We start from the raw sequence: 25606 nt of genomic DNA on the forward strand, positions 1-25606 counted from the left end.
TAATGTTGCATTTTGGTTAATGCTTGAAGTTTTTCTTTGACTGTGTAAATATTTTCCTTATTATAATGCAACCTTTATTACGTCTGTTGCTTTATTTTCTTGCATCACACTTTGAATTGCTTAGTGTACGACTGGAGTTACACTAAACGTACTTGCCTTGCCTAGACACCTACATTACTCCACTGTATATTTAGTGTTTTTGCTGGGGACAACACCCTCTTTGTGCATTTGCACAAACGCAATGGTGATATCATCGAGCCGCTCGGTGTTTACTGCAGCTATCAGCACACTTAAGAGATAATGCTTGCTTTGCAGCCAAGCTCGTATGTCTCAGAGACGAAATTGACCAGATAAAGTTTTACTGCAACGCTCGCGCTGATGTCACCACTTCTGATAGCGTTCGGGGTTTTGAATTTCAAAGATAGCCAGCAGCTTTTGAGCGACTTGAACAGGGCTGCGCGTTATCACAGCTTCAGAGTTTTTAAACACTTTAGCTGAGGCGGAGAAACTTGTTTACGAGTTCAGCAACGCATCAGCGTGGAAGACGGGCGACTGTAATGCCGAGCCAGTGGGATGAGAGAGTGTGTCTGTGCATGTGGGAGCTGTGTGTTTTGGGCTAGTTTTAAGTGCCTTAGCCACTGGAGGTTTGCTGCCTCTGCACTCAGAACCCCTGTTATTCCAACAGATGGATCTCCTTTATGTAGTCCAGCCTTCCTCTGGACCACACACATACATGGTAATCTTTAGTAATCATGCAATCAATGGTTTTCGAAATGTAGTGTGATTACCTTCTACAGCAACAAGCCAATGTTCTTTTACTTAGACATGCACAATCCCTGCCCTGCCCCATAATACTAAAGGACATGGCTTTCAGGAGAGATGGACCACTGACACTCCCTAAAAATTCAACAATACTGGACAATTTAAAAAAGAAAATGCTAATTTTGATTAAAATGTTCATAAAAAATAGTTAGTATTCAGAGATACAGTACAGTGCCTTAGAAGAGTATTAATCCCATTTACGTTTGACCCCTTTTTTCATGACGCTACCAAAAGAATAAAGATTTATTTTATGGAGATTTTGTTCGACAGACCAACACAAAGTAGTATACATATTTGAAGCGGAAGGGAAATTCTACAGAGTTTTCAATTTAATTTAATTGTTATTTATTTATTGTAAATTAGAACATTTTGGTGTGCATTTGTATTCAGGTTTTCTTCAGGTTTTTGCTGAAACCACAGCTCCAAGTCTCTAACATGTGTCTAACAGCTCTGCACGTATAGAGACTAACGTTTTTTTCGTTTGTTTTGTTGCCCATTCTTCTTTTCAATACAGCTCAAACGCAGTCGGATTGGATGGAGAGCAGTTGAGAAGATTAGACTTCAAGTCTTGCTACAGATTCTAAACTTTAACATAACCCATTCCAATGTACACTCAACAAAAATATAAACACAACACTTTTGGTTTTTCTCCCATTTTTTATGAGATGAACTCAACGATCTAAAACTTTGTCCACATACACAATATCACCATTGCCCTCAAATATTGTTCACAAACCAGTCTAAATCTGTGATGTTTTATCTGGTGTGACCATCATTTGCCTCACGTAGTGCAACACATCTCCTTCGCATAGAGTTGATCAGGTTGTCAATTGTGGCCTGTGGAATGTTGGTCCACTCTTTAATGGCTGTGCTGGATATTGGCAGGAACTGGTACGCCAATCCAAAGTATCCCAGAAATGCTCAATGGGTGACATGCCCGGTGAGTATGCGGACCATGCAAGAACTGGGACGTTTTCAGCTTCCAAGAATTGTGTACAGATCCTTGCAACGTGGGGCTGTGCATTATTCTCCTGCAACATGAGGTGATGTTCTTGGATGTATGGCACAACAATGGGTCTCAGGATCTCATCACGGTATATCTGTGCATTCAAAATTCCATCAATAAAATGCACCTGTGTTCTTCGTCCATAACAGACGCCTGCCCATACCATAACCCCACCGCCAGCATGGGCCACTCGATCCACAGCATTGACATCAGAAAACCGCTCACCCACACGATGCCACACACACTGTCTGCCATCTGCCCTGAACAGTGTAATTCATCCCTGAACAGTGTAATTCATCAGTGAAGAGAACACCTCTCCAACGTGCCAGACTGCACCTTTCAGAGTGGCCTTTTATTGTGGGCAGTCTAAGGCACACCTGTGCACTAATCATGGTGTCTAATCAGCATCTTGATATGGCACACCTGTGAGGTGGGATGGATTATCTGAGCAAAGGAGAAGTGCTCACTATCACAGATTTAGACTGGTTTGTGAATAATGTTTGAGGGAAATGGTTATACTCTGTATATGGAAAAAGTTTTAGATGTTTGAGTTCATCTCATACAAAAATGTAAACAAAAGCAAAAGTGTTGCGTTCATATTTCTGTTCAGTGTAGATATGACTGTATGTTTGCAGTCAGTCCTACTAGAAATCAGGTTTGCCAGTCTCAAGTGTTTAGCAGACGTTATTCCAGGATATCACTGTATTAACTTTGACCAGCTTCCTTGTTCCTGCTGAAGGGATGCATTACCAAAGCATGACACTCCCTACATCCTCTTACCCAGTGTGGTTGGTGCATCCACAATGATGTGCAATGATACTGTTTTGAATGGAGAGTAAATTGTTTATTTTGGTCTCATCTGAACAGAGCACTTTCCTTTTAATGTCTCCTGTTTGGGTTGTTACAAGTTGCAACAAGCCAACAATGATTTTCTTCTTGCCATTTTTCCAAAAAAAATAGGCCAGCGTAGAGTTAATGACTAATACTTTTCCCATCAACACCTGGATTGATGTAATGACTATGCCATCTGAGTTGTGGATCTCTGCAGCCCCTCTGGCATTACCATTGGCCTCCTGGCTGCTTGTCTGATTTATCCTCCCATCACCAGTCACTTTAGGTATTCACTTTTCATTTAAAGGAGAAGTCTGGTCAACAAGGAAAAATCAGTGGATCATTAGTTATACCTAAAACTAATATGTTAATAAATAAGAAAATAAAAGCATAAATTGTTGTCTTGTGTGTATGTATATATATATATATATATATATATATATATATATATATATATATATATATATATATATATATATATGTCTCAGAAACTTGTTGGAGATTTTTAGAGTATGTATGTATGTATGTATGTATGTATGTATGTATTCATACTGCTCAAAGAATAAAGGGAATACTTAAACGACACAATGTAATTTTGTAGTCCAACATATCTTGACCTACTGCTCCTATTCTGCTGCAAGATACTTTTCTCTGTATGTTTTCTTTTCTTATGTGCTGTTCATGTACGGTACTTTGAATTATCCTGTTACTGATATGTGCTATGCAAATACATTTGAATATATATATATACTGTGTTTTTTTACAAGAGAGTAAGACGAGTGCAAATATGCATGGTTTTGATATGGGGAGTCTGACCTGTAGGTAAAGGGCTAAAAAGGAGTATTTGGAGTAAGAAATGTCCTTGCATTTCACAATTATATGCTACTTGGTGCAGGTGTACTGTGAAATTGAAATAAAATACATAATACATAAATACATAAAATAATTTTTTTTTTTTTGCTTTAAAGTGGCAAGATGTGAAAAAGTTCAAGAAATATTAATAACTTTTTAGAGGCAGTGTGGTAACTAAAAAGAAACGGCAATGTCTCTGTGGCTCACATGCACCCCCCCCCCCCCCCCCCCCCCCCCAGCAGCCCCACACAATCAGGGTTGATTATCACAACAAAACTAAACAGGTCAAACTAGATCCTGCTTGTTATCTTTAGCTTCTTGTTCTCACGTTGCTGACCTCACTGGAATTATGTGAAACCTTAGCTTCAGTGTTTTTGTAAGCTCATTAATTTGCTAGAACAGTTTTATTTTTAATAGGATTATGAGAAATCTCTCAAGAAATTTAAGTCTGAAATCAAGTTTCATTTTGAAAGGAAAGATGTGCCAAAAATGCATCGCTGGCATGAATTTTGATGTTCGTTTTTTCCCTCTAATATCTCCTTCTTACAACCCTCCTTTCCCCGAGTTATCTGCTTCCTTCCACGAACAGAAATTATGCATAAAATTCAAGGTTAATTTCACATGAGCTGACTGCTGTCCTCATGTGCACTTTTTCTTCATCCCCTCAAGTCTTTCTGGATCTTTCTATCTCCTGAGAGCGTATCCATAACTAAGGATGAATGGTTTCAAAAACAATCGGCTGTCTCTACATGTCCTTTTTAGTCTTCATTATTCATTTCTCATACTTAGACAAAGTTAAATCTCCAGATAAAAATCAGAAGAATAACCGATACAATCAGGCAAGCTCAGTCATGCCCGTGCTCTTTGAACAGGGGGAAGGAAAATCCATGAGATGGGATTCTGTTACACGTTCCAGTAGAAACTTAAGAGGCATTCAATTTATGATACCAATCTATGCAAACATGAGTGGAGAGCCACAGTTAATCCTTTGTCATCATATAGAATGATGTGTTCAAAAGAAAGGTGAAAGACAAAGAACTGATTTTTGCTTTATAGACTAAGAAAGAAGTGACAGAGAAGAAAAAAAAGCAAGGTTTCCTTGCTCAGCCCATGGTTGCAGATTAGCTAAAGATCAGATACTTTTATCCTTATAATCAAATGAATAAAAGTGGAGGATGTGATCTGATCGCCCAGCTATGCTTTACAGCAATCTTCTCCGGTGGAAATACAGGGCATGCTTAGGTGTTTACCCATTTTCAAGCAAACACACCTGACTATGATGGGGTGACTCCATCTGTTTTGACTGAGCCCAGCCAAGCCCAACCTTTTAACCATTCCTTTTCTTTTGTTTTTTTTTATTCTTGCAGCGCTCTTTCCGCTCTTGCTGTGCACGCCCGCTTCGCTGATATTTTCTTTGGACGGATGGTAGGTTTATAAGGCAATACATCTGGTACGTGCCTTATAAAAATGCCAGCACGGTTGCATTCAGAACCTGTACCTGCCTTTGATCTGTAGGAATAATACAGCCGCTTGGTTTCTTGATCTCCACAGTGGGCTTACTGTCCTCTTGTAAGATGCATTTTTTTTTTATTTCAGAACTGGAAAGGAGACGTTAAAGGAGGATTTTGTCTAAACAAATTAATTTTACACTTTACCGCTCTCACAACACAGTGAAAGTTCTTGCAACCTGCTGTTTTAAACAGAAAAAAAAAAAGACTGAACTGCACTAATTATTCATTAGGCCCAGCGTTGTTCTGTACTCATAAATCTGGGAATCCACATGATTTCATCAGTGTGCTTTTCACTGGTAACCAAGCATGGATAATGTTTCAGGGAGACTGGCAGTGTATGGGAGTGTGTAAACACACAAAGGGTCATGATGATTGATGGTTAAGGGAAGAAAAGTGTGTGTGTTTATCTTTGACTGGATTAACACACTTTGAAATGTGTTACTCTGGTCATTTTAAGCAGCAATGTACCAAGCATTTCCACTCAATAATAGGACAAAACGTTAATCTGGAAAAGTGGGAGACAACAGTACCTCGGTCGAGAACCACCGATAGGTCAGAACACGGTAGACAGACTGGAGGAGATGAGGTGATTTGGGGCCAGGGGACAGATGCTGGGGCTTTGAAAGGTGGAGGAGCTTAAATGAAATCATATGTTTGTCTATAAATGGAGACTGAGACTTCACCTCGCTCGCTTTCTTTGCTGCCTCCTGCACGGTCTAATCCTGCTGGATATTCAAAATGAAGCTTTTCAGATGCCGCTCTGCACTACTAATCAAACACAAACCAAGGCTGTAAAGGCTTTATAAGCCTGCCCCCCCCCCCCCCCCCCCCCCCCCAGTATGCATTGCAAGGAGGAGCAACAGATAAGGCCTGAGAGAAACAATGTGCTGTGAGTGCTGCAGAGGACTTGAGAAATTGTGAAACAGGAAAGCAAAAAAATCATTCTAACCTCTTAATTTTTGTAAATAGTGTAACAGAATGTATCTATTTATGTATTTAGCAACAGTTTCCGTGAACATATGGGGAAAAATAAAAGGTCACCCTTCCTTCCTCCATACAGTTTGATAGAAAAAGTAGCAGCCAGGTGCTGCTGAACTGATCATCATTCAGTGTGAGCATCTCTATAGAAGCAGGAGTTCTAGCAGTTTGCTGATTTGTAACATACAGTTGTGCATGAACACAATACCAAGAAATGACATCCACAATGCGATTAGAAAAGTCATTTTTGTCAATTAATTGAGAAGGGTTATGAGGCCATGCAAAAAAAAAAAAAACTAGTGTAGTGAAAGCCCATCATGCTACCGTAAGCAATATGTTTCACAAGCAGAACAATTTCATCACAGATGTCAATCTTCCGAGGCATGCACATCTAAACAAATTTACACTGAACACTGCCCTATCTTCTAGTATGTTAAATGTCAAAGCTTGTGACAGTTCCAGTTAAAAAAGACTGAACATCTATATGGTTATAAATGGTTGCTAAAACAAAATGGATTCTACAACTAAAAGGTTTATGGCAACATGACTTAGGGTTTGCTGCACCTGAAGACAACACCATCTTCAAGACTAAGAAATGGTCTGGCAAAAACTAAACACATCATATAAGCATGGGGCCAGAGGGACTGATGACTAGGGCTTGTTTTGCAGCTATATGGCCTGGACAACTAAAAGTCATTGAGTCCGACACATACTCCCCTGTATAGCAAAGTATTTTAAAAAGAAAACAATCACGGTGTTGCAAAGATCCCGACCTCAACCAGATATTTTGTAAATGTTGCTGTGGGACCTTGAGAGAGCTGTGCATAAGCATAAGTCAGTAAACCTCAATGAACTGATCCAATGTGAAGAAAGGCTTAATTGTCCTCCTAACTATTGGAAATATTGATGAAGTTGCATATAACATGACCACTTAACATCATTGTTGCCTAAGGTGGTTCATTAAGCTACTGAATCATGGGGTGTACTTTTTTTTTCTCATTTCTGTATCCAGAATCATGGAAACATTATGTTTTTACATGACCAAATGTCAAATCATGGGGGTACTTGTGTTTTATGCTTATTTAATTAATCATAAAGTATGCTGCAACAATTAAGTATTATCAATGAAGAAAAAGGCTGATTTAACCATTGTAAAGTTTGTGATTATGTTATGCATGGATTTACCAAGTAGTTACTGTGCTTGCTGAAAGGCCAGTTATGCTCTTTCCTTCATTCAACTTCTGTGCGGTTACAGTTTAAAACCACATAAATGCAGCATGATATGAAGGCTGTGCCAAAGTTCTCGAATTCAATCGGAACTAAATGTCATGTGGATTTGCTATTAGAAAACGGAACAGAAGAAGAGAGAAGGTCAAAATGAGACCAAAATGGAAGCCTTTTAATCTGTGCACACATGCTTGATGAAAGATGTCTAAGTCAAATGCATCTAAATTAGTCCAGACAGGTGCAGCCCTTTTTACCCATGAGCAGCAGACCATTTTTTAATGACATCTGCCCAGCAGTGTGCCGACAGCTGACACTGATGTGGACATGTCAAGGGGTTACTGTATGGTTAGTGAACACAAACACACACGCACAGACAAGAAAGCGCAGTTGCAGGTGTGACATCCAAAAATATTATTTTGTAAATTATTGAACCATTTGATACACTAAAAAGTCACCCTTGTTATGATCAAAAGTCCATTTTACGTCCCCTGAAATAAATACGCATCTTTGATGTAACTACTTCTGTAATTACGGATGCTTTGGAACAACTGCATTGTCTCATTGATAAAACAAAGACAAAACTTTTGCTTTAAAAGTATAATTCAGTTCCAAAAAGAGTAGGAATTATGGCCTGCAAGTCATGCAAGGAGTTTATCTGTCAGCTCCTATTAATGTTAGCTTGGAGAATTTGCTTTCAGCTGCCAAGCCCTGGGCTGAGACTGGAAGCTTCAAGTGACGTGTGATCCAGACCTCTCGGCTTCCTCATTGTGAGGCCCCATTCTTTCCACTAAACCATAGTTCTTGACCACAATAGCTAACAGTATAATGATAGGTTAGCTGCAATGAATGACACAGAGGAACTGCGAGCCAAAAGAACTGCTGTTTGACTTAAACACTGACGGCAGGAATTTCCCACTTACTTGAAGCTGCCACTTTATAACTTTGGTGAAGAAACTTTAAAATATGAGAAACTGATACAGCAGTGTGACCACCATACCGGTGCATGAACGTTTTCCAAGAGAAACGATGACAACCATGTAGTTAAAACATATTTCACATAAGCTTTTTTTTTTAAATTATCTGTTAAATAGATTCCCTCTGTTAACAGATGCCACTGTATTTCCACCATAACATGCTGATATTAGCTGGTTAATTAATTGGGTTATCTAATCAGATAACTAGCCTGCAGTCTGCTGCTTGACATAAATATAACACCAGGATTATTTGAGGAAGTATTTACAAACAGCCAAATATGTCTTTCTTCTGGAAATAATGAAGGAACCTTGCATCAGTCAGGTTATCTGGAATCTCTTTAAGAGGACTTTAAATATGTAATACAGAATATGACCAGAAAAAGTGAGATCCCAAATACAAGCAGCAGAAATGTGCCTTCTTGGAAGCTTGGACACTACAGAGACAGAGTGCAAAGTTCTGTCAACTGAACTTTGAACTTTACTCAAAAATTTACTCTAGGTATTCATTTAATATAGGAGCAGATTTACTGTTCCTATATTAAATGAATGCAGGCCTGTAGCCCTGACATCCATGGTCAGGAAATCCTTAGCGTTATTAGTGTTGAAACGTCTGAAGGAGATCAATGGACCCCCTGCAGGATCCCTTGTAGTTTGCTTCATGCTCTCAGATCAACCTGGGACTACATGTCATCCTGTACCACCTCGACCACCCAGGAACGTATCCCAGGATTCAGTTTGTTGATGTCAGGTTGGCCTTTAATGTCATCAACCCAGAAATATCATCAACCCAGAAATCCACCTTCTCATCTGCAATCAATGCAATTTCACTCACCTGTGATCTGCTTTCTGTACACGCTTTCCAGCCTTCTAGTTTCTGCGAGATCATCGAAAGCTCCTGCCTGTAAATGTTCAACTTGTTTCTTGACCCTCGATCCATTTCTTCAGTATGGCCATGTTTCTCTGTCTTTTGTGTATCACCCTTGCCTGTCTCCTGTTTTATGCCCTGGATTTTGGATTAATTACTGACAGATTCTCTGATGCCCGTGTACCTAATCGAGTTTGCCCAGGAATCAATTTTCACATCACCTCTTGTGTCATCATCACCCTCGCCAGTCATTCCATGGTTTCTCTTTAGAGAAGCGAGTAACTCCACAGAATGGAACTCTCAGAAATGGACACATCCCTTTTGGTTTTCATTACAAATACATTCCTGGAGAAGAATGCCGTCTGGACCGAATCCTTCAAGCTGATCCTGAAAAGCGTTTCCGAAGTGCTCCTGCAGCAGTTTCACGCTAAATGTTTTAAACAGAACTCTGTGACCGGTTGAATTTTTGGGGCCTTAGTGTGTTTCATTAGGGATTATGTAATATGGAGTCTTGATGATGAGTAAAGGCATAACAAAGATTAAAAAGCAGCTATTTAAACAAATGTTTCTTCATTGAAAAAAAAACAAAAAAACAATAGAAAAACCAAAAGGGAAACACCCAACAAATCAGAGTAATGCTTAAAAACTGGCTGTCAAACTCATGCAAGCAATCTCTCACGGGCTTGCTATGACACCTTATCATTACCTCACCTCCACCACCCATATTCATCACTATCATTTCTATTTCGGGCAGTTACATATGACATCCGGTAGCCTGTGGTCACTCTTGCCAAAGTATGAACACAGTTCCCTGAAATAAAAATGCATCATATTGTTATACCGTTTTACAAAAGCAGTCACACTTTTGCTTGGTTAGTAGCCAGAAACGACAGCATTTCCTCTAAACGTTTATGAGACCCGATCGGACTCCCAAGGTGAAAGGAAACACCTCACAGCTTCCATGTGTCACTTCCTGCTCAGTAGCAAATTCCCGTAAGGATCAGACTGGAATTTCCAAGCATTTAACAATATAAAAGGGAAAATCTTAGAAAAGGAATACCCAGACGGAACTCATCTGTTGATGTGGGACTCTTTCGGCAGGAATAAACGCTCTTTAGATGTCGGAATCTATCAAAACTTTCGGTTTAGCATAAAGCCAGATCTTTATATGTGGACAACAAATCCGAGATTTGAATGACAGATATTTTTCTGAGTCTTTGCAAAACTCAATCTTTAACTGTATCATCAAGCTCATCGGTTAATCTTTGTTCACCATCTGTAAACCGGCTCTCTACTGCAAAGGAATCTGAGCCAAACATATCACATGGCACAAAGTTTGAGTCAGCCAGCGCGAGCAAGGTCACGATGTGTAAATCATTTCCACTGAGACCCAGGAACAATCGCATTGTGATCCCTTCAAGCTGTATCGAAATACAGCCGGAAACAAAGAAAGAGAGAGCTCTGGAACTTTTAAGTGACCCCGGGGAGCGGATGTTTCCTCTGCGCATGCAAAGAAGATTCCACCTGAGTGTGACACTGAAGTAGCCCTGACTTGGTGCTTTCCAGCTGTTCAGGTTCACTTTATTAAATGAGACGCCAGAGAGCATTTTTTTAGAGTCCGCTGAAGGAGAAAGGAAGGACCGGATGAGATGTTACAGAGATATAGAGAAAGGGAGCGGGGAGAGTCGGGAAGGAGGGAGGATTTGGTCCTCTCGTTACCGCCAGGCAAAGCACTTCTGTCAGGCTCGTCTGTGTTTGTATAAACTGATCTGCCTCCCTTTTGGTCTGGTATTTACTTAACTTTAGCTTTTACATGTTAAACCAGGACATCACATTGTACAGACTTTTTGTCAGGAAGGCCAAAGGGCAGTTGCTTTTGCGGCAAATGGTTAACACACTTTTCACTAAAAAGAGGTAGCAAAATAAATAGGATTGTGCACCATATTGCATATATTGGGTATGTAATATTTGCGGCTTGTAACTTCACAATTTGCATAGAAATATTATACTGGGCCAATCGCACGACGTTTCACTGCAGTAGACACTCACACCTGATACATATAATGGTGTCCAAGATGAAAAGGGTTACAGAGAGTATTACAAGGAATGACTGATGAGAAGAAGAGAGTGAGCAAAATAAACTGCATAATTTTATTTATAGTATTTGTTCATCCAGCAATACTAATGCAATACCATTTTTCCACTCTCAGCTTCGTGAAGGAATGAATACGTGGTGCGGTTATGTTTTTCGAAATGTGAATCATTGCAGTGACAATTATGATTCACAGCTACATTGCTTATTTAAGATGCACTAAAGCCATTATATGGCTGCTGAATGTTAAATGGCACCGGCCAAAGACGGCATGGCTGGTGGAAAAGGTTGAATGTAAACTTTGTATTTACGATCGCGCCACGCCAAAACTGTTTGCTCTAAAAACAACAATCTTCAGTGTAAAAGTTGTTATTGACAAAAGAAGGCTCTAAGGTAGTTGTTTTCAATATCAGTGAGTCGTTCTCAGAAGCAGCACAGAGTGTATGAGAAGCTTTAGCACTTTGTCTTTCAAGGAATATGCTTAATAGGGAGGCATCGGAAACCTTAGTGGTTTTTATTTTTTATTTTAATCACTATTGCCGACATCTGCAGGTCAGAGCTTTACAAAATCCAACATTGGAAATCAGCCACAAACACTGATTGGCGCATCTCTGCTTCTTATTGTATCAGATCCAGTAAAATCACATATTTGGCAATGGGAAAGTTTAAATTTTTTAGGGAAGTGTGCATGTCACTGCAGATCTAGTTGGATTTATAGACCGAGAGACTGTGTTGACTGTCATAATTAATTGTATCCCCATCCCCAAACTCTCAGCAATAAATACCACAAAACGTAATAAAATGTAGTTTATACTGCCCATCCGTGCTGCCACAATGAGTAGTAATAAAAACTCAATGTCATTTTTCTTTCCTTTTCAGAAGAATCACAAATCAAAGGAAACCACGAATAATTTCGAAGCAAGTCAGTCGCTTTCGTTTTCTGGTTTAGTCCCCAAAATACCAAAAGTATCGCAGCACAATTCAAAAACAGATCACTTTAGAGTAAAACTCCGACGGGAAGCGATCACAATCACTGTTAAGAGATCAACCGACATAAATCAGAAGTAAGACGATTAATCCAAATCTTCTGTATCTATTGCTACAAAGACAGTTCAGGCTTCATTCTACCACAGCAAAATCCTTGACCACTGAGCATCTCTCACACGAAACGCACAATACTCTTATTGTCTCTTTCCATCCTACAAGCGCCTCACTCCTCACAACATATGTGTGCGCACACGCTTACACCCAACACACATCTCTCACTCTCTGCGCGCTCAGAAACGACCCGGTGTGCCAGAAATCGGGAAGCGGGGGGGAAAAAATTGGAAAAAGATCATTTAGTGGAGTTCATCATGCCGTGAATATCCTTTTGGCAGCTGATCATTTGGAGAACAATCGAGACTCTATTTCAACACCGTTCCAGCGAACAGTGGGACGCATTCTCTCATTTATAGCCGAGTTAATGACAGTGTACATGCAGCTTGCGGATCGGGTTTGCCGTCTGTTTCCATAGATTCTGTTTGCTGTCAAAACAAACTGGAACCACTCAGCCACCGAGTTGTAAAGGTCACGGTTATGGCTCAAAAAACACGACTTATCTTCTCTTGTGGAAGATGTGAAGGGCAGTAAAAGGCACTATCACTGGCAGCTGATTTAAAAGCATAAACCCAGTTCAGTTTAAATTAGATTTAAGATTTGCTGTTGGGTAATAAAAAAATCGGACACTCTCTCTTTTAAGGGGCCATATACTTGGCTGCACTATTTAAATGTATTTCCTAAGCTAATTCTTTCCATTCAACAGGGGAGACTGTGTCATGTTAGGAGCAGTTTCCAGCGAAGGCATGATCATAATGAAACTGTGTGTTGAGAGGCTGAGGCAGATGAGTTGTGACTGCTCACAAGTTTATGCAAATTTCAATCTGGAAAAAAACAAAAAAAAAAAAAAAAAAACATCCCAGACTTGTTATTAGAGAAATCCAGAGAAGACGGTGGTTACCTGTGCGTCAGGCTCTGGGTACGGACTTATCTTGCCATCATCGCTTACTGTCGGCGACCACACTCTGTCTCCGGATCCCGATCTGTAAGACAATCCCCATGAGAGGTGGTGTTAAATAAACCCTCTGCCAATGTACACCCTACGGAGTTAACATTTCTGCTGAGATGGATGGATTTTTTTTCCTTTTTTTGCTGACAGTTTTCCTTCTGTATTAAATGTCATTTTCCAAGTGGGAATTACTGAAAAGTAACAAATAAAAAGTGAAAGTAGAAAGTGGTTTCTTTTCTTTCTTTTAGCATAACTGAGCCAGGAAAAAAACTTCACTCAAACACAATGCAATTGTTATGGGTAAACAAAATGATATATGTTTTTTTCGGGTTTTTTTATATATTCTAAATATTTGAAAAGCGTATCATGTGTTTGTATTCAGTCCCTTTTACTCTAATATACCCAAATAAATTCCAGAACAACAAAGTCTATTTTAAAAATTCTTTTGCCAAGTAGAGTTAACCTGTGTGACTATTTACTCTTGGATAAAGTACTGCACAACTACAGATTTACAGAAATATCGCTGTCCACCTGAACTGACAGGCCTGAAGGAGAGGATTAATAAGAGAAGCAGTTAATAGACCCATGGTAACTCTGGAGGAGCTGCATAGATTAACAGCCCATGTGGAAGCATGTCAACAGATCAACCAGTGGTCATGGACTGGTAGAGTCTGGCCCCACGTGGAAAGAAAACAAGCCATTGTTTAAACTAGAGCCATAAGAGGTCAAATTTGCCGTTCACCACAATCCACAGAGGAGAAGGTGCTCAGGCAAAATGAGATGAAAACAGATTTTTTTTTTACATGCAAAAACTCTACATGTGGGGGGAAAAGCCGACCCCGCACATTACCCCGAACTTGAACCTTAAACACCGTAGCCACAGTGAAACATTGTGATGGCAGAATCATGCTGAATGGGCATGATTTTTTTTTTTTGCAGGGCTGTGGAAGCAGGTCAGGGTTAATGAGAGGATGAATGGAAATGAAAGCAGGACAGTGCCGGAAGAAGCAGAGACATAGCCAAAACAACCGGATGTAGGAAATGTAGTGGCAGGTATAGTCCATAGTTTTGAGATTTTTATTTCAAAACATTATTTTCACAACCAGTACCAATAGTAATAATGTAGTAATAGCAGTAGAAGTAGTAATAGTAGTAGTAGTAGGAGGAGGGGGAGTAGTAGAACTATACAGCGAGAAAACATAATGTTTTTCTTATTTTTTATTTATATAAACTTTAAAAAAAAAATTTTTTTTTTCTTCCCCTTCAGAGTTCACTAATTTTTCTTTTTCAATAAAGCACATTTAAATTTGTGGTTTTTACATTTTAAAAGTTCAATAAGTATTAATGCAAAGAACTGTGTGTGCAAGATGATTTGTACATTTGGCATGTTTAGCCGTTGGGAAAGGATATAATCTCTTCTCATAAACGCCCCAGACACACAGTGACATAGTAACGCAACACCAAAACGCTTCTTTGAGAGTTTGAGTATTTTGGGTCACAGCTAGTTATCAGTATTATTGTGCAGAAGTGGTGATAACTGACCTACTGCTGTCTAAGATTGCTCTTCTGTTTGTATTAGCAATAATCAAATCCAGCTGAATACACCTACAAAAAAAGTACATAACTTACAGAATAATAGCTAGGGTAAAATATTTTAATTTACCGCCTTTCTCAATGAGCCTACTGCGTACACATAAGCAGGTGTTCGCATAATTCACTTCTTCCTTTAGAAAACATACAGGGGAATGCCTGACTGCAACCAAAAATGTGTCACCTTTTCCAGACAAAACAGTGTAATTCTCTTAAAGCGCTCTCCCAGTTCTCTTTCACTGTCAAGTTACATGTAAACGTCCCAGAGACGATTGAAAAGGGCTTCTTTAGTTCATCTGGTTCTGTGTTTCCATGGTGTTGAATGCTGAGAAGGGAAAGCATGCAGCTTCCTAAAGGGTAACACTGGGGCATTATGCTACAGAACAGCATGTATGTGAGTGTGTACACCATTTTCTCCATCCTGTACCCCCCCCCTCCCTGCTTCTATCATCAGACACAAAAGGGCGATTAAAGGTGAGTGGGTGCATGCAGTTGCTGACCCCCACAGAGGGGTGAGGCGATGTCTGAAGAACTGAGATCATTGGACTGCAAGCTGGCACAGCGCTGGGCAGGCATGAGGCAATGTTTCTGATATGAGCCACGGAGGTGTTGCTATCAAGGACGCTCTTATGAGGCGCCGAGTGTCTGCTGGATGACCAGCAGATACAGAACTGCGTAGGAAGAACACTCCCGCCCTTGCAATGGAGACCGCCGTGATTCAGAAGCAGAAAGCCTTCATTCCCCCCCCCCCCCCCCCCAGTTTGTTTGGTTGCAGTGGTTACCACACAAACAGCCCATTGAAAGATACAAAAGTTCAAGTTTAAGGCTTCTGGCCGGGCCGACATTTTTAAAGCGTCAAACAAAAACAGGCTAAAGTGGAAACCAGGACAGGAGGACCGGTTTGGACCTCACACTGTGGGGTTCATTAAACCGGGCGGTACTCGGAAGATGCCTATCGCTTATGTGCTTGCACTTGGAAGACTGCTGACATGCAGCTGGACTTGCTGAGTTATGGGGCTTCCCTAATTCACTGAAACACAGAAGAACAAACAAAATCGTAGTTCCCTTTTTTCTAAATGTTAGTATGCTGTTGTTGCACAAAGCGCAATAACCCAACTCGAGAAGATCCGTAACTATACATGCATATCTGATTATCCTCAAAAAAAGTCTTACAAATAAAAAGTGTGGCATGCATTCATATTTAGACCACCTGTTGTTGCAAATACAACTGCATGTCTTTTGGGGTATGACTCTATCAACGTTCCACATAGAGACTGAAATTTCTCATTTTGCTTTGCAAAGTAGATCGAGCTAAGTCAAATTGGATGGAGAGCATCTATGAACAGCTATTTCCGAGCCATGCCACAAATTCTCCATCCTGTTTAGGTCTGGGCTTTGACTAGGCAATCCTAAAACATGAACATACTTTGATCTAAGGAAACTGAAAAAAGCCTAATCCAAAAAAATGGTTTTAGTCATATTTTCCCCTTTCTTGAGTCCAATCTGGCCTTGGAGCTGAGTATGAATTTACTTTGGCTGCCCTGAATGTAACATTTGAGAAAGAGTGCGAGAGTAAAACAGGCAGCTGACAACCATCTGCACTCAAATGAGGATGTTGGTGATCAATAGCCATTATAAGCTTCAACTAGATTCATACTTCATTTACCACATGAAAAAAGAAGTAAAGAAAATATCGTTTTTTTGCTCAGATACCACTAGAACTGATACTTTTTCAGTTGAAAGAATTCCAATGCTCTCTCCCCTGGGTGCAATAAATGTCAACCACCTTTGAACGAGCCCTTTTGGACATTCCTTAACAAACATCTGGTCATGGGTGATGACAAGATCAAATGATCAGAGAATTCTGCAACACAGCCTCTCATATACCATGGAAGTTGTAATCATAACCACATAAAAGAGACTCGGGGAGAAGTGTGAGGGGACAGATGAGAAGGAAGGGAAGCGAAGGCAGCAGGGCTGGCAGTGAGCAGATCTTTGGAGGTTTCTTTTTGTTTTGCCCCAGCAGGAGTCCTGTGCTCCTTTGGCCTCTGCGGTTTTCATGCCTAATTCCTCAGCTGTGACTCATGGGTCACAGAGTCAGGGTGAGAAAGAAAGGGCAAATCCTCCGCCAAAGGGAACTCCAACTCCATCTCTGTTTTCTGTGAGTCTTTCCAAATCCTTAGACCATTCTCTTGTTTTAGTTTCATTCTCCAGATAATGATGAGATTTATTTTTAATATGTAGTCATACTTTATCTGTTCTCATCACTTAAAACCTTGTGATCCTGGATTTGTTACCCACTGCCACATGTTTAACCTCATATTTATGTAACCTATTTACAAAGTCAGGGCCAAACCTTCCAGATTATAGTATATATATATATATATATATATATATATATATATATATATATATATATATATATATATGTATGTATATATATATATATATATATATATATATATATATATATATATATATCGTATATCGTATTCTTACACATTTAACCTATTATGGTACAAATACAAACTCCAACATACACAGAGTAGTTCATACTTTTTTAAGTGGAATGAAAAGGAAACATTTTTTTTTTTATTTTTTGTTTACACATACAAAAAAAATACAAAAAGCATGACATGCATTTGTCTTGAGCTCCACTTTTTCCAGTATCCCTAAATATAACCTTGTGAAACCATTCACTTCCAGAAGTCCAGTAATTAGTAAATAGAGTTTCCCTAAGTAGAGTTTAATCTCAGAATAAAGACATCTATTTTGTGGCTACGTGTGGTGGAAAACTAGCACCCTACATCTCCATAAACACACCACCACGGCTGCGGTTACAGTATCATGATGTGGGGATGCTTTTCTTTAGCAGGAAAAGGAAGTTAAAATCCCAATAAAATACGCTGAGGCATGTGGTTACAATGTGAAAACGCTTAAAGGCTATGAACAGTCAATGCACTATAAGACTGAGAAGCAACAGAGAAAGCCACTAAGTGAACCAGTTGACCTATTTGCTACCCGGGGTAATTTGTTATACTTTACCAGCACGTTTACAGCCATGTAAATATTCAAAACGGAGATGAATGGCATATTTTTCAACTTTAATTACCCGTGACTGGAATCATCTGCTCCCAATAAAAAGGAAGTGACTAGAATTTCATTTATGATGCTCGATTTCTTCTGTGTTAAACGGTTCCAATAAAAGCTGCTGATGATTCTGAATCTCCGGGACTTTGGATGGGAAAGTGACCACTTAGTGCCCTTTTGCAAATGGACGTTTTTTTAAAGTTTCTACGACCAAAAAATAAAATGTCCTTTAACACAGCCCTGCAGCAGCCAAACCCAGCTGATTAGAACGCTGAAAATAATGCATGTTCAGAAAAGTGGCTTTGTGTCATTCGATGTAAACTGATGTTTAGACCACCAAGTGCAATTTTAATGAGAACACAAGATTGTTCGTGTTTCACAATAACTCCTTCACATGACACGGACAAGACACAGAGCTCTTACTGTCGCACAGTGTGGGCATAATGACTCATTTTTCATTGCTGTCAACTCGCCACACACGACTCTTTCCGAAGAGACCGGCCAGTGGTGGAAACATGCATCCCCAACCACCATCATCTGTCTCTCATGTTCTACAGCCAAAAAGCTTTCTTCAACAAGCTCTGGCCGAAATAGGGGGGCTGCAGGGAGGTGAGCGCACCACAGAAGAGATGGGAAATAGAAAAGAAAAATATGAAAAGGAGATACAAAAGAAATCAGTCGGATGGGGTTTTAGTTTGGAGGGGGAAACAGCTGGACAAAGAGGTTGTGGGAGACAAGGAGGAAGGAAAAATGAATGGAAACGCGGGGAGAGGCTTTCCTCCGCAGCCGGCTCATGTGTGTAAATGTCTGAGAATATGCAGACCGCGTGTCTGTCCTCGTCCTCCAACGCCACAATGAATTTGGACACCACACGTGAGAAGAGCGATTCCTCCTTTTTTCCTACGCAATGAGAAAAAGCAGCTTAAACACCAGGAAGGGCCAGGAATAGTGACAGACACGAATCAGGTGGAAAGTACGATGAAAAATGGAAAGTTATGCTTCGTTGTTGACATTGGAAAAGCTTTTTGGTTTTATTCCCTGGGTTTCCATTCTTTCAATCAAAATCTCCTTTGATTCTTCTTTTTCCTCACTAGTTTTCTAAACAGAACCAAACCAATGATATGTCAAGAAATAAAGTCACCATCAACAGAAGCAACATTGGATACTTATGGACCATTGGTAACTGTGGCACAATAGGTAGAGTAGTGGTCTTGAATTTGGGAGGCTGTGGTTTCCAGCTTTCCCGTATTACTTGTCAATGTGCCCCTGAGCAAGGCACTTAGCCCCAAGTGGTCTACCGATCTGTGTAATCTTGTATGAATTAGCGCCCGTTAGTGAGTGCGATTGGGTAAATGTGGCTATAGTCACTGACATGGAAAGGGTTACAAAGCCAGTTTTAAGGAATGGTCACACCTTAAATCCTTAAAAATCAGGCCACAATTTCTCTTGATCAAATTAGTTAGATGATCTCAGACATTTAACTACGACACAGCAATCAAAAACACAAGAAAACTGCAGGAGACTAAGAATGCTGAGGTCTGTATTACACCCATAATTACTTTCATTCTTCATTATATTTCTAGAGTTAGTTTCTTTTCATCTTGTCAAGTTTCATTTTCAGTTGGTGTTGGTTTAGTTTGGTTCACAGAATCAATTTAAAAAGCACAATAACAATGTTTTTTTTACATGCTAGACTGTCCCATGTTTAAATTTTTCTACATTTACAATGGGGGTTTAAATAGCAACCGTGAGAAACTTTGAAATCTTGCTTTTCCATTTCTTTATTCTGTACTGCTAATACATTTTTTTTATTGTGGGCCAAAGTAGCTCTTTTAAATGTACGCGTGAGATTGGGCTGCACAATATACTATCATGAGAGCAGGACAAATACCACAGGGACTTTGAAGGGGCTAGAGACTTCCTGTGTATCCTGAAATATGTTTTGGAAAAGTTAAAACATATCCATCTAACAAAAGTAGACTAGACAAAAGCAATCAATCATGTGCTTTTTTTGTAAGAGCATTAAAAAACAAACAAATAAATAACTAAAACTGCCATTACATCTTATATGGTTCCTCTTTACCCTTCTTGCGTTTACTGAAGCACTTAACCAAAAAAAAAGCTCCTCGAAGGACATAAAAAATGTTGGTTATGAAAATTAAACATGTGAAGCCATTACAAAGAAAGATTCTTAAGTTACTCAAGACCTCAAGTTCAGATGCAACCAGTGTACTGTAATTTTGGTTCACAGCAGACGTGTAGACTCATATATTTTGTCGATGAGCTGCTGCACAAAATTACAGGTCTCCTATTTCTTGTGACTGTTTGGAGTACTGTATTTTATGACATGGTCTTTTAATAAGGGTTGAGAACGGCTGTCCTCTAAAATATTATTTTCTCGCGAGTCAGCATGTGCTCTTTCAGTCACTCCCAGTTTATTTGACTCCAGAATCAACGGTCGCAGTTAAAGACTCCTCACTTACTTCTGTGGCCCACAGTTTGGTACTATTTCCAGTAATCTCAGTCCCAAATGTCACATCTCCTTGAATGGAAAAGTTTTTTATTTTAATTTTACCACAAGAACATGACAAAGATATTCTTTGGAAGAATAATACCTCTGAGCCTAGCAGCTAGAGGATATACTTTCATGTGGTTGATTTTACACAACTTAGTAGGACTCTAATGAGATCTCGTGGCAGGAGTAAAATTGGTGCCAGCATTTGACTTTTACTGGTGAAATAAGTGTAGTCAATGTTACTATTATGAGCCCTGGATATGAAGGTGTTTAAAACTGGCATCCTGTTGCATCTAAGTTCGACACTCTTATTTTGAAGTATTAAAGGAAGTAGTTCTTGACTAACCCTGAATAACTGACAGTTGAGTTGATTAATAAGGACTTCTTATGGTGCCGTCTGACAAAACTCAATTCCAAAAGCATTTAAGAAGCCTCCATCACTTTAAAAATGTTTATCTGAATCCTCTACACAAAACCAACTTCCGCCGGTTATGGGCACTGAGAATATAGCGCCTGGCTAATTATTAGCTGCTAAAGATGCCAAAGTTGGCATCTGTTTTGGATATTCCAGCAAACACTAAACAAAAGTCCTATTTCTTGATTTTAAATAAGTCTGGACTGCGTTTAATTGCATAAATTTTAGGATCTGAAATACCCAGACTGCTCCAACCTGACCTGGATAATTCTACACTAAACAGATATTCTTTAAAAAAAAAAAGAGTACACGGTTTATTAAACTTTTATTCTGTTTTTGAAGACACTCAAAAGAGAGCCCTTGAATGCTGTTTTGGCATTGTGACCACCCAAGTATTAAACAAGCATAAAAATGGCCTTTTAAACCAAACAGGAATACTTTTGTAAGGCTCTTTAAAACACAGTTTATGTTTTGTGATACCTCACTTTTACTGGAAACATTAATAACATTGTGCCTCTTTATCGACAACTACAAGTTGATGAATTGATCAAGAGAGACGACTGAATTTATTGTAACTTTTTCCAAGTTTTTGGGTGAAGAAAGATAAAAAAAATACCTTTAACTGAAAAAAGCGCACAACATTGTGAGTTAGATTGGTAATATTGATAGTTATTAGATGATGTTTTGGCACATTATTTATTTTGCAGATGTATTATGTTGCATTATCTGAGTTATGAGGCTTTACCAGGCCACTGAAATACTGTTTTATAAAAGTTTAAGGACACTGTTTTTAATGTCCTTAAACTTCTATATGCTATGATGACGTGTCCCTGTTATCACTGTTGTCTTCTGAGTTAAATTTATCCTCCAAAACCATATTTTAAGCCAGAAAGACCCCATTTGCCTTATTCGCTCACATGGCTCCTTAGTGTTGATTTCTGTCCTGTTTTTCTTTCTAATATTTCTACTACTTAACTTGTTTCAACACTCCATCTCTCTAAGTATTCAAAGTATTTATCAAACACATTAGGATCAATTAAAAATATGTTTTTTCCAATCATGTTTCCTCCACATCATGGCCTGTCCAATTAAACAACTCACACTGCAGTCAAATGTGCATGTCTATCTTTCAAAGCTACCTTATCCTTCTTTCCAGCAGCGCAGGGCGGTTCACGCCACAATTATTTAACCAACATTGTGCAGAAAGGTCACATTCCAGCAGCTTTTTCCGGCCTACCTCTTGTTACATAGCCCACTATTTTTAAAAGCATATCAGGGAAAATGGAGAATAGCCTGAATATTTTTGTGGATTAATTAAAACTCTTATTTAGAGCAATAACTTCAAAGACAAATAATCTGTTCAAAACCTGTCCTTATGGACATGCATGTAACTTTACCTAAAATCCATATTCAAAGCAAACAAATATTACAGCAAAAACAAACCATACTTTTCTATTCTAAAACTGCATGAGCTTATCACAGGTTCCCCAGTTACAAGTATTACCATTTTCTCGGGGGTGCAACAATGTATATAGTTGACAAGACCAGATTATTTGAAATATTGGGTTCATGAGAAGAAGGTGAGATTAGATTTTTAGCAATATCTTGGAAATACTAAGAATACCCCCATTTTTTGTTTTGTTTTTACTATAAGAGTAAATATGTCACAAATGGTGTAGGAAAGGATCTGTAATCCAGGTTTTATGAGTCCATATAACAACATTTATAAATTCATCTGATTCTAAGGCCCTGTTTACATGGCAAAGTTTTCCGGTAAAAATAAACCATTCGGTACTGTTCATTTACACAACAATGCAGAATGTTTTCTCATACAACGGCATATTTTGAAAACTGGTTCCAGAGTCCCGGTTTCTGCTGTTGTGTAAACAGGAAAAGACAGAACTTCTCTTACAGGGAATGCCTGGCGTATGCGCATTATTACAATGATCAATAGATATGAATGTACATGCACAATATTACGACTGCCTACAATTTAAACAAAAATGGTTGATAGTAGAGTACTGTTAAGGGTGCTGATTTCTCTGAATATAACCATGGCTGGACATGGACATAATTCAAGGTTACCTTAAAGCTATAATTGATAATCCTGTTCAGAAACACTTTTTATTATACTGAGTAAAATCGTCCTTCCATCCTGAAGGTAGTCAATATATTATATATTCAGAAAAAGGAGGTTAAAAAAGTCTATCTTTGTGAAGCTGCAGGCCTGTAAAAATTCTACCCAATTACGGCTCTTCGCACCGAAGTGCAGGGATTTGTCATAGTTTTGTTCCTGCTCTCAATCTCCTCTGTTCCTCGAGTTCCAGGGGTATCGGCAATGTGCGGGAACGTTACGGGAATGTTACTTGTCAGTTTCCGCTTGCTGGCTGCACATGCGCACTTCTAGTGTTTATGAATCCTGTTAGCTTAGCGGCTAGTTTAGCGGTTAGCTTTGGTGTTAGCCATTTATTGTAGAACCACTGCTCTCACGGTATACTTCGAACGTGGTTGAAAGTCACAAGAAGCGAACCATGTACAAATTTATGAAGAAGATGAAGGCCTCAGTAGAAAAAAACATGACCAGAGTGGATATGAAAGATTTTTTTTATGCAATCCCCACCTGGGTTTAATGAGTAAAAGTCCGGTGGTTGCTGTTGTGAATTGAGAATTTGCACAGGCATGTTAGTTCTAGTTATTTCTCTAGTGTTGTCCTGTTCATTTTATTAACAGTTAATAACATTCTAAAAGTCTTCAACATTTTAAAATGTAAAATGCAGGAGACATTTTATTAAAGAAATATAACTTTAATGTATGTATCAAAGGCATGCCTCAAAGTATAACCAGTACATTACAAACAGTTTTATTTCGGATTATTATTGAAGACATATGTTTAACCTAAAGGGTAAATAATAACTGACAGCTAAGATTATATATTTAAGAATATAAGTCTGTACCTCCAATAATCCAACAGTGTTAATAGTTAAAACCATGTAAAGTGTAGGGTGCATAGTCTTTGCACTGTTGACTCACTGCAAGATGTTCTTCAGTTTGAGTCTGAGCTAGGCCAGACGTGACCAGATTCCCAGTTTCTAGAGTGAAAGTAGTTAAATGTTGGAATGTCCATTCTCCCAAGCAACTGTAAAGCAGCTTCTCTGGTCGTTGCACTGATTGGTACTTCACGTATGCTTCGATAAATTTACAATCCCCATGTGAAAAACCACTTAATGCTCCACAGTTTTGACTTGATATATGGTTGGGGTATTCCCATTACAGGCCGGTGAAGCAGATGAGGCTGCATACTATAGAAAAGACAGGAATAAAAAAGGAATGGAAAATTATTTTTTTTTTAGAGCATGTAAATTTCTTCTCATCTGACTGCTCTCATGACTGTGTCAGCTTCATATTTTGGGCTTTATCTGGCAAACAGAGAAAAACGTTCTCTGCTGCCATAAAAGGAGAGAGCCAAAGCGTCAGTTTGGCAGATGTCACTTGTAACTAAGGCTGAAACCACACTGTGTTCTTCATCTAAGAGGACGATGTTTATAGGTTGCCAAAATCACTCCGCACTTTCCAGTACTCCAGCAACCCAAGTAACCATCTAATAGAAATGTGGGAAGCATCTGACATTTCAGTTTTTCCTTGGTTGCAACCTTTCAACCACCTTCACCCCTCTCTGTCATTAACTGCTTAGACTAGTGATTTTAACTCCAGAAACATGTCGATTCTGTCCTCTTCTAAAGTTCAAACCACAGAGGCACAGTAAGAACACCTCTTTTAATTATAAGGTTTCTGCATTAGGATGTAAAAAAAAAAAAATTATATCCAGTCTATTTTAAGGCCAAAACGATCAAAAGCACAAAATATCTCCTAATGCATTGTGTCATAATTTATGTAAGTATTAAAGTTAAAATACTTCAGGATTTTTGAATAGTAAGTGCATATGTACCGTCCAGAATAATTGCCAACAGGACATGAAATTATTTATCTGCTCTAACTTTTCAAAGGTTGGAGCATACAGAGAGAGGAATTTCGCACCAATCCTATTTGTACAGTCTCTAGAACAACTAGAGTTCTGCTTTCTATCTTCAGTTCACCTACAGATTTTTCAGGCATTCAGGTCTAGAGTTCAAGGGTCCATGAAGCATCATTGATTTGATCCAATGACAGCCCAGTTTAGGTTCTTGGGCAGAAGACCCAAGATTTTCTCTTTTATCTCATGTCTCCAGTTATTTCAATGGTTTTATGGCGCTGAAAGTTATTGTACAGCGTCAAGGGATTTCGCAAAAGTAACAGGCCCACACCAATATGATTTAGGTCTTTTTCCCCTCTTCCCTCCTTTGTTTTACTTTGGACCAGTGGTCTCAAACTCAAATCCTCGAGGGCCCGTGTCCTGAAACTTTTAGATGTGTACCTTGCCTTACCCAATCGAATGGCTAAACTATCTCACTAGCCTGCAGCCAAGCTCTGCTAATGAGCTCATATTAGTCAGGTGTGTTGAAGCAGAGATGCATCTAAACGTTGCAGGACACAGACCCTCATATGTATTTGTTGCCTAAAAACGCATTTCAGTCTAATTTCAACAAAGTACCTTTATGTATAATTTTAAGTATAGTCCCTAGCATTTAGCAAGCTACACAAATTTGGGTTCACACTGAACTCAAACAAGTGTTGATTGGCTGCCGCTGATTGCCTGACATTTCGCCTATCTCCCGCAAACAATTCACTCTGACAACGTGTGGACAACGCTGAGAATTTTTACTCAGCTTGTCTGTTCAACTCACCATGGATTTT

At 39.1% G+C, this 25606-nt stretch overlaps 1 protein-coding gene across 1 annotated transcript in view; it reads right to left on the minus strand.

Moving 5' to 3' along the window:
* Positions 1-25606, minus strand: part of pdlim4 (PDZ and LIM domain 4) — a 60000-nt gene that overhangs the window by 17712 nt on the left and 16682 nt on the right. The window contains exon 3 of the mRNA XM_012852982.3: positions 13158-13239. Within this exon, the coding sequence (XP_012708436.2) occupies positions 13158-13239 (82 nt within the window). The remainder of the gene's footprint in view (positions 1-13157; positions 13240-25606) is intronic.

The sequence above is a fragment of the Fundulus heteroclitus genome, unplaced genomic scaffold (genome assembly GCF_011125445.2).
Source record: "Fundulus heteroclitus isolate FHET01 unplaced genomic scaffold, MU-UCD_Fhet_4.1 scaffold_270, whole genome shotgun sequence".
Classification (NCBI taxonomy): Eukaryota; Metazoa; Chordata; class Actinopteri; order Cyprinodontiformes; family Fundulidae; genus Fundulus; species Fundulus heteroclitus.